Source organism: Pinus tabuliformis, chromosome 2_1 (genome assembly GCF_031772625.1).
Source record: "Pinus tabuliformis cultivar Carrire ecotype Pingquan chromosome 2_1, CPIR1, whole genome shotgun sequence".
NCBI lineage: Eukaryota > Viridiplantae > Streptophyta > Pinopsida > Pinales > Pinaceae > Pinus > Pinus tabuliformis.
The window spans coordinates 226,590,894-226,601,458 of record NC_142299.1 but is presented as its reverse complement, the minus strand read 5'-3'; the positions used below and the strand labels follow the sequence as shown (position 1 = coordinate 226,601,458).

Genomic DNA, 10,565 nt, shown 5'->3' with positions numbered 1-10,565 from the left:
TTGGTTTTAATATTATATTAAAAAATACAATAAATAAATTATTTTATTACCAAATAGATATAATAATATATATATACTAATTTTCTCTTTAGAAATAAGAAATAGGACTTGTATTCTAAAGCCACTCAAAAAGAAAATTCACGTATTTGATTTTTTATTTCAAATAAATATGCTATGAAATAAGCTTCGACCATAGCATATTAGAAAACTATAAATTAATCTTTCTTATATTATACAAATTATAAATTATTATCTGATCTTTCGTATCATATTACCAAATTATAAATTATATCATTTATTTAAGGGACATGTTGAAAAAGTCCATGTTTTGCTTTTTTTTCACAACTTTTAGTAATAAAATTTATATCCAATTTAATAAAATACTTCTCTATTAAGCACATGTATCTTTTGTGGAAATGTATATAATATGATTTTCTTATTAAACATTTTTTAAATAAAATGCCGTATATCTAACTATTCCTATATCCATATGTAGAGATAGATAAATACACATATTTCCCTACCACTGCAAAGAGAAAATTAGAAGAATACAGACAAATTTTCTATTACATTTTAGGAAATTTGTTATTATAATATAAAATTCATTATATTTTAAGGAAAAAAATTGTATCATACTATAAAAAATATTATTAATTTAACAATTGAGTTATATTATTGATTTGACAATTGAGTTATGATAGGTTTACCTATCAGAAAAATAATATAAAAAATATTATATTATTGTATATACATAATAAGCCTGAAAACTTGGCTTATTCCTAAATTCACCAGTCGAGGTAAAAAGTCAGTCTTATTTATAAGATATTTCATGCTCTGGACATAACGGATCCAATGGCGTTTCCAATTACATTTAGAAATTGCTCCCTGTCTAAAAGAATGAAAAATATAAGTATTACATGTATTGCTAAATATACACAAGGCCTTAAAAACCTAGACCTTATATAATAAGATTTCTTCCCTCAACGAGGCCTCCAAGAGATTCCCACAGGTCTCTCTCATCCCTGTCTCCGGTTGCTGCACTTACAAGCAACCCAAACACATGACAGAAGCGAAACTCTAGTCAACTTGCACTCTGCATGAAAGCCAAATGCTGGTTTCTTCATAAAAAAATTGTTCCATGAATAGAATTTTCATGTTTGATACTAGAAGTTCTCTTTGTGAAAGTCAAATCTTGTGCTGGTTTTGCGAGTGAAATCGAGTGCAAGCTGCTTCAATTCGTTGGTAAGAGCAGGAGCACCACAGTAGAATACCCCTGCACAAATACAGAAGGAGGCTTATTATGCATTTTAATAAGTAAAACAATAGCTATAAACCTTGCATAAATCCCTCGTAATCTTGCATTTATTCACTTTTAGTTTTTTCTCATTCTCCATGTTTAATAGATCAGGGTCTACTATGGATCTATTCAATGAAGGAATTTACTGTGTTGTATTTCTGAAAACTTACCAACTCTTTCATCTTTGTGATTGACTGCAACTTTCTTGAACACGTTCCTCCAATTTGGTTTGGCAAAATGGGTTTTTACCTGCAAGATGTATGTATAATCATGGGCATCAAAATCACAATCCCCAAAGATTCTGAACATAATAAATTCATTCAATACATACTGCTTGAAACCTCTGACACAGATATGGATCCTTAACCGAAAGACCAAACTTGGGTATTAGCAAGGTACCCACTATCATTATACAGATCAATAGCCAGAAAGACAAGACATGGTCACAGGCAAAGTACCCTTTATCATTATATGGATACTTGAAATCTCTCTCTGACACAGATATGGATCCTTAACCAAAAGACCAAACCTTGAGTCTGAGCAAGGTACCCACTATCATTATACAGATTGTTAGAAGAAGAGAACATGGTCGTAGGCTAAGTACCCTCTATAAACAGGGGTTATTCTACAACGTATCGACTATGGATCTTAACCAAAAGACAAGACCAGGGCTTCACAAGGTACCGACATTATTATATGGACTCTTAACCAAAAGACTAAACTCAGTTCATCCCAAAGGTCATAAATTTTTCGATCAACTAGATTGTTAATAGAATTGTTCAGATTACTTACTCTTGTGCCTGATACAATGTCTACACCATGCTTTGCATGATTGAGAGCTTGAAGCATGGCAATCAATGCAGATCTAGCATCACCCTCCTCATAAACACTGGTGCAGTAGTTATGAAGCTCTATGATTCCTTTATCATCAATCTCTGCTACCTCATTCATGACTCCCTTGAACCATTCAAATGAGCCCTGTTCTCTGGTAACCCAATAGAAATATGCACGGTTTGTGTTGAAGGTTTTCTTTTTATGTTTTGATCCGTTCTCCAGGTGATCGCTTTCTTCATCTTTCAGTTTCATGTTGTTGACAAGGTCCTTCACAATGCTTATGAAGGGGGTAGCTCCAATGCCTAATCCAACGAGAAGAAGGACATCATATTTCCTGTAGTCTTGGGCTGGTGCCCCATATGGCCCATCGATCAGCAATCTTGGGAAACTGCATACATTAACAGATTTCAGAGACCCTTGGATTGAAAATTTCTGCACCAGAGATTATCAGAAAGGCACTGGAATGACATGGTAGTTCTAGCTTTACCTTGGATTGTTTTCTCCTTGCATGTAATCTGCTCTCAAGAGACCACTTTTACCACTTCTTGGAGGTTCACAAACCTGGTCATCACAAAACAAGTCTTAGATCAAAATACATCGAGATATGATGCATTCTACAATTTAGTATCAAAGAGATTGTAACATCCATCCCGAAAAACCAACCGGACTGGCCCAATGGAAAGAAAAAAAAAATACAGGAACAAAGGCAGCAATTGGAGAAGAGCAGATCCATGTAAGGTTTTCCCAATTATATATATATATATATATCACACCATCATAAACCCCTCTTAACTCTGGATGATGGATCCCACTTGGGATTTGAAACGTTGGTATAAAGATGTTGAAACTGTGGATTCTCCGATCAATAAAAAAAAAAGCACCTAGAGATTTGTATCTCCATTGTTTTTTGATCTCTCGGTGGTTCATATATCCAGAGTTAACATGCATCTACAGTAGCCCAAACCTTTCTAAACATAGGTCTCATATGCACTTCAAAGGCTGTGAAGCTCAGTGACGCATATCTCCAATTCACAGAAATGATCTATTGGAACTGAAATATGTAACCTCCAGCTGTATATCTATAATCAGAACCAGGTTTAGTGGATCTGAGCTAAGGTCCATACTCAATACACCTAATGACAGTGTAGATTCAATGGACTGTTATATGGGTACAGGAACAGAGCCAATGGATCACCCCACCCTTGAAGGATCAAACAAACCCCACCCAAGCCATAGTCGCACCTCTCTTCCCACTAGGTGCAATTGAATTTTGGATCTACCATCAGTTTTATTTGATTTAGAGAAGAAAATTTGAGGAACTTGGACAGATTTTGCATACCCGTGAAAATACATTTTTTAGCTCTCTGGTCCAGTCACCCAAAGTTCGAATATGGACACTCAAGAAATCATCTCCTGGAGCTGATGTTATTGAGAAGGGATGCCTGCAATACGATCCAAGTTAGTGGAAAAAACAAAACAATGGCTGTAATACCATCCTAGTTAATAGCAAAAACAAAATCTTTATAAGATCCAAGTTCATACCAAAAAAAGAAGGAAAGAAAATATGTTGCATCTTAGTCGATGCAGATAGTTACCATTCAAAAGAGGAAACCGCAGGGCAATTGACAAACATGTACTGTCCACTCTTATACTTGAAACCTTGTGGTTTTGACACGTGAAGAGACAAAACATTGCCTGGATAGATGGCTACCTACACCAACAGAAATCATGTCTGTTAGTACACTGCCAACAACACTTTAATCAAAGACATGATTAATGGAAAGCCAAGATAGACGATAAGAATGATTAGTAATACCTTGAGGATTTTAACGGATTTGTAACCTGATCTGAAAGCTCTCAGAGTTCTTTCTCCACCATATAACAACACTGGAACTGCAAGGTACATCCATGTCTGCCAAATAAAGTGTATGTAAGGTGCTTATTTCAGTGATTACATCGCGGGGTTGCTCCAGAGATTTGGACCAAGGAAAATAATGTAAGGCCGTCTAACTGTTCTACTTATTGGATGTATTTTTGTTCTATATAGGTCCAAAAAGTTAAAACAACTAGACTACTCCCAAAAAAATGCCATAATTCAAGATTGGATTTGCGGGATTGCTCACCGTTTTCTTGTACCATTTGTGGCTGAGGTACAGATATATACCATGGACTATCAAGAGCACATAGACGATTACGAATAAGTGGTGTGAATACCAGAAAGCATTGAATCCTGTAAGCCTTTTCAATGGTTTTGGAAGATTAAGTTTATTCCTTCTGAACCATGGAGTGGCCAGAACGAATGCAATTGCCATGAAGACCACCATGATAACACCTGTAACGCCCTCAACTCCTTTGACAAACCACCAGTAGTTGGGAGGCCTGTTATGTCCAAAGAACTGTTGCATGGGCACATATTCCTCATTTGATGCATGGAGAAGACGGGGAAAATCACATGTTAAATGTGCTCCTGCATGAAGCCCCACTCCTATTGCTATTGCTACTGCAATTACCTGCTCAATTGCCCCCAGAAAAACAAGTTTAATGTACATTTCTTCATATCAAGGACGATCCCAAACGTCCATTAGTATTTAGATTCTGCTAATGCTTTTCTTATTGATATCAGAACAAACATTTCATTTTGATAATGAAGGATTTGGGTCAGACAGACTGACCTTATGGAAATTGAGATTGTCGTCAAATGGAACTGCTACACCAAGCTTGGTCTTATTGCGGAGCCATGTAATGGTATTTCTACAAACAGGAAGCAAAATCAATGCCATGTTAAATTTGAGTGTCTCTGCAGCTCCCTTAGCCGTGCACACGCAGTAACCCATCACATGGTATACTGCTCTGTGCCTGTATTGTATGAATTTCCATGTAAATAGCCCTGCAAGTATACAAAGCCATAGCAGAAGAACCCAGATGCGTTGCCAGTTGTCTTCAACAAAGAATTTTATTTTCTGCAACCACCTTTCAACTGGATTGTTTATCTTGGTGGGCGCCAGCTTCTGGCTTATCATTTGGCTCAAATTAACGCTGGTGTTCCCACGTTTTGCATTTTCATTTGGAACCTCCAGCAGCAACATCTCCAGATTTTGAATCTGAGAAATCACATAATATATATAGTTAGGACTAGCAAAACGTTTATAATTACGGCAGATACATCAAAACCCTGGTCCAATATACCCATTTAAACCCTGGTCTGATATGCACCAAGAGGTTGCTGGAGCTATCTAATCTTGTAGCAAATTTCCCTCTAGTTTCCAGAATCCGAGATTACAGAGTTCCCATCGATCTGGAACTCTGATTGAACTTTTGACAATCTCAGTTGATTCAGAAAGGGCATTGTTCCACCATGCGTGGCTATTAGGTCATGGTAAAAGTCTGCTCATGCCTGAAATTTCCACGGGATTCTTATCAAATTTCTGGCCAGAAAGAGGGTCCCTTTGCTACAAGATTAGCTCACTCCTGAGGTTGCCAAGCTCAAGATTGGATATCTTGTGTTTCAACATTTTAATCCTTGGCCATTTGTGTGAAGTCTAGATACTCAATCTTCATAACCGGCATACCAGAAACACGTTTAGATGCGTCTGGCTTCATAACCGGCATACCAGACTCGGCTTTAGATGGGTTTGGACTAGACTTGCCTCCATAATCATTATATTCATTACACCCACTGCACCGTCTAGATTCATTACACAAGTACAGGCCAGAGAGTTCCATATCAGAATTGTTTTATAGAATTATACCTCAATGTATCCCAAATGATCAGGGTCTAGTTCTTCCATGATGAGTGCTGCATACTCTTCTGCTTGTTCTTTTAACTTGGAAAGCTTGTTTGCAGATGCACTGAGCATGATAACCTGCCAGAGAGGACCGTAATTAATTATTTTGTATAACAGAATTGAGAATCTACATCTGAAGATTTCAGGCGACAGCTAACAAATAGAAACGCTCACCTCTTTGACTTCTTCTTCAGTGATACGGCCATCAGCATTCTTGTCGACCCTGCATACATTCAATTCGTTAGAAATTCTCGAAAGATATAATTGAATCAATAGAAATATCACACGATTTACAGCAATATAGAATCTGCGATGAGTAAAACACCCAATAACAGCTTTCTTCAATAATTATCTGCAACAATACTAACTCGACTAATCAGGTAAATCAGGATAAGATTGGAGATTAACTATGGGTATTGATAACAGTGATCCTAGATCCTAGGACCTCAATAAATAAAAGAACCTGATCAACTTTTTTTTTCGTGTTTTACAGTAACTCTTCTTTGTTTTTGGCCCGAGGGGGGACTAGGAGCTCTATAAAGAAACCAATAGGATCAGTCATTTTTTTTGGTATCTGTTTTTAACAGTAAGCCTCCATGCTCTCCTTTGTTTTTGGCCTGAGTAGGGGTATATCTCCCACGGAACCTAATAGATAAGGTTTGCAAATCTCAAGAAGAATGGGCAATTGCTAAGCTAAAAACTAACTTGCATGAGCTGAATAGCAAAACCGGCAGATGGATAGTTGGGAAAACTCCTTTGGGAGAAATAATCAATGCAACTTAACTCTTGGGACCTGTCACTACGAGGACCCCAAATTAAATCCCATAAGCACCACTTAGCTCCTGGAAAATTTCACTATGTGGATTCCCAAGTAGATGCCTTACGCACTGTCCACTAGAAATGGAACCTTATTTAAGACAGCACTACAGCTCAGCCAACAGTCTGACCAGATTCATAATTATTAGGCTCACAAAAATTCTTGGTCTCTGTCACTGCTTGTTTAGAAAAGTTAAAAACAGTAGACCTCTATGTCAGGTTAACGCTGATAAGGAAGTTAACAAGGCCAAACACAGGTCCCTTGGGCCACAATCTGGCTGTGGATCAGGTTTAGTACAACCAAACATGTATCAGGAATTCTGATCCTGCTTCAGCCAAAAATTAGACTGTGTCCGTAAAACAAAATTGAAAAGTATAACTGAATACAGCCTCAATTAGAGATTAAACAGCAACCATATCACCAATTTCCTCTCAACCTCAAAAGTTGGAGGAGGAGATTAACTAGGAAATCCCATTGCTTATTCTTTTCATGTTGCTTTTTAAGTCCCATTGCCCATTTTTGGTTACCAGTGCAGATTGATATATCGATTAAATTAATGTTCACCATGAGAGAACATTATCAGAAACTTCGAAGGGCTTATTCTTTGACTTCGTCTTTATCTGAAAATGACGTATAAATTCAGGAGATTAGAAAAACTTTTGAATCTACATACATGTCAAAAAATGTTTGAAGCCTAGAGTCAAAGCCCTGATCAGAAATCTGCTCCCAGAATTCCTTCAGTTCATCCTTTGTAATGCTTGGGCCAGATATGCCTCTCCTCCTTGCTAACGCATCAAAGAGTTCACCTGCAAACTCGTTGGAATCCTTCATCCCTACATGATCAAAGAGTCAATCAACAAACAATTCAGACACCTATAATCATGGAAACAATTTAATTCAGTCAATTGAAATCCAATGGCATAACTACTCCATACTAGATATAATTTTAGTGGTCATATGGATTGGTCCATAGATCCTCAGGTCTTCCATGGATGCTAATAAAATTTCATTTAGTGTCGAAAAAAACCTATGATGATGGGAATGAGAACACCAGGCTCTTGACTCTTACCTATGCATTGCCCAAAGTGTGCCCGGGAAAGAGACCCGTCAACAGCGAGTTCATCAAACCTCTCCTCAACCTTATTCCAATCACCACCCCCTTTGGTCTTTGTAATGAATTTGAGACCCTGCAAGGCATAATGGGCTCCTGTTTTACTTCTATCCAGCCTTCCAGGATAGGGAGCCCTCTTGGTGAATGATGTAAGGCGTTTGAGTTCTTGTGACACATGCTTGATCCTTGCAGAAGCATTTCTAATTACGGATGAGCCAAATGAACTCCTCTTCTCCAGATCCTTGGCTAATAAAGCTATCTCTGGATCCTCTTGATCCCCAGGACCAGCTGGCTTCACACTGTGGACTGCAATTGAATCATCCATCACATCCAATGTAATCTCCACATATCCTTCATCTCCACTATTGCTCTTGCTGCTAGTAGCCCCATCACCAGGTATGTTAAATCTGGCACTCCTCCTGCCTGGCCTCTTGTTCAGAGGACCGCTCAGAGGTCCACTGAAGGCAACTCTGTCGGAACTACCACCCAGAGGTCCACTGAAGGCAACCCTATCCCCTTGACCGCTCAGAGGTCCACTGAAGGCAACCCTATCCATATTACTGCTCAGAGGTCCACTGAAGGCAACTCTGTCCACATGCCCACCAGGTTCCTTCAAAATCCCATGAATCCCTGTCTCACCATGCTGATCTGCTGCATGGAAATCTGTATCCAAACCCATGACGAGCCTCCCAAATCCCAAATGAAAACTCTTACCTCTCCCTCCTCAATACCCACAACCCAATAAACGCTTCTCAATACCCAGAAATCCAAATTCAGACAACAATGTCCTGTTGCTGACAACAAATTTTCCTCACTGGCCTTGATAGATCCCAAATGAAAACTATTACTTCTCCCTCCTCAATACTAACCACCCAATAAACACTTCTCAATACCCAAAATCCAAATGCTGACAACAATGTCCTGTTGCTGACAACAAAGTTTCCTCACTGGCATTTACAGATCCCAAATGAAAACTATTACCTCTCCCTCAATACCCACCACCCAATAAACACTTCTTTATACCCAAAATCCAAATGCTGACAACAATGTCCTGTTGCTGACAACAAATTTTCCTCACTGGCCTTTACAGATCCCAATATGGCTGAACTCAACTCCTCCCTCCTAATTATGAACAACCATACTGGTTTTTGGTTTGTGGGTATAACAGAAACTTGCCCTGTTCCCCAGATTAGAAGATCTGCTTCTCTAGTACACCCAAGCATTTGGTGTGATTAGCATCCCCAGCTTAACATATATAATATGACGATTGGAGTATTGGGAATTGCATTGTGTGCGTTGATGAAATCAGAACGGCGGCAAAGTTGACGAATCCACTGGTTCTCAATAAAAAATATTACTCTCCTACACGCTACGCGTGGAAACTGTAAGTAAACTTCCCTTGTCCGAAAGATTCGAAAGCTCCAATGCCGGTAGGCCCAGTGGGCAAGCGTGGACTTTAATGGAAGGGGAACAGTTATATTCACAGGGAGCTAGAGGGTTAGGTGTGTATATACGTACAGAGTGTCATGGTGTTGAAAGAGTTTGGTGGGTCAAAACGCGTAGGGGCCGACCCAATAACGAAACGTGGGGGGGTGTACAGTGTGGATTGTTCTGTTACGCATTCATTCATTCATGATGACCTGCAACGTAATCAATCAACGCATGTTTCTTCCGCCTTCTGGAATTCTTGCGTTCAAGATGACAGGTACTGTAACAGCAACTGCTCCGGATTCTGGATGTGCGCCCCCGGTAATATGCAAGCATCCATCGACTGGCAGCAGCATTTTGAACATTTTTCAGAGAATGTATCATTGAAATGTTCTTTAAGCCGTGTTTTCTTTTCACTTTTTTCCCTTTTTAATTAAGATGGTGCGTATACAATATTAAAATAAAATAATAAATAAAAATTTAATTAGCTACCAAAATTAAATTTAGAGTTTAATCTAATTATTTTACACATCAAAATAATGAAAATTATTATTTTTTTAAATGAAAATTATAATTTTTATATTATTAAATCTGACTTATTCATTTAATTTTTTCTATTCTATAGATAAAAGATTTTAAAAGCATTATTTCGAAATAAACATACTAATTAACCAAAGAAAAAAATATGACTAATCTATTTATATTTTTATTATAATTATAATCTTGTATATATAATTTGATTAACTACCAAAATTAGATTTAAAGTCTAACTATAAAAATTATAATCAATAAAAATTATAATTTTTATTAAATATGGCTTACTATTTAATCTTTTCTATTCAATAAACAAAAAATTTAAAAGCACTATTTTGAAATAAACATATTATCATATGAAAAACTTATATATATATATGACAAATTATTTTAAATTATAATAATTTTAATTTATTTAGATTTTATAATATATATATTTCAAAATTTTAAGAAAAAAATGTTTATTTTTTAATTCTTTTTAAATATAAACCAGCATAGATTCATTTTAAGTTTGAGAGAGGGATCAAATTTCTTAAGATACAAACTTCTCTTAATATACAAATTAAGATACAAACCTCTCTTAAGATACAAACCTTTTTTAGTGTAAAGTTTGTATCTCCAAGATTTGATTCCTCCTGTTTAGTAGATCATAACTATAAATCTATGACGATTTTTAATAATATTATTTATATAAATTTCACATCCTTATATATAGAAATATTCTTACTTTTAATTTTCTTAACATGTTTTATAATTTAT

General features: G+C 36.8%; 1 protein-coding gene across 1 annotated transcript; it reads right to left on the bottom strand.

The window, feature by feature from the left end:
• Positions 1-798: 798 nt before the first annotated feature.
• Positions 799-9,579, bottom strand: LOC149199554 (respiratory burst oxidase homolog protein C-like). Its single transcript, XM_089402483.1, has 13 exons — positions 7,803-9,579; positions 7,407-7,566; positions 6,091-6,139; positions 5,881-5,994; positions 4,804-5,232; positions 4,255-4,641; positions 3,948-4,043; positions 3,727-3,842; positions 3,471-3,573; positions 2,619-2,692; positions 2,090-2,519; positions 1,468-1,546; positions 799-1,273 (listed from the first exon to the last, which is right to left on the bottom strand). The coding sequence occupies exons 1-13, from the start codon at positions 8,521-8,523 to the stop codon at positions 1,164-1,166; spliced, it is 2,868 nt and encodes a 955-aa protein (XP_089258609.1). The 5' UTR covers positions 8,524-9,579; the 3' UTR covers positions 799-1,163.
• Positions 9,580-10,565: the final 986 nt, after the last annotated feature.

Coding starts and splice junctions, on each gene's coding strand:
- LOC149199554 (XM_089402483.1), bottom strand. CDS start 8,523: ATGGGTTTGGATACAGATTTCCATGCAGCAGATCAGCATGGTGAGACA. Junction 5,995..6,090: donor CTGAAGAAGAAGTCAAAGAG/GTGAGCGTTTCT, acceptor CCTCTCTGGCAG/GTTATCATGCTCAGTGCATC. Junction 4,642..4,803: donor ACAATCTCAATTTCCATAAG/GTCAGTCTGTCT, acceptor GCAATTGAGCAG/GTAATTGCAGTAGCAATAGC.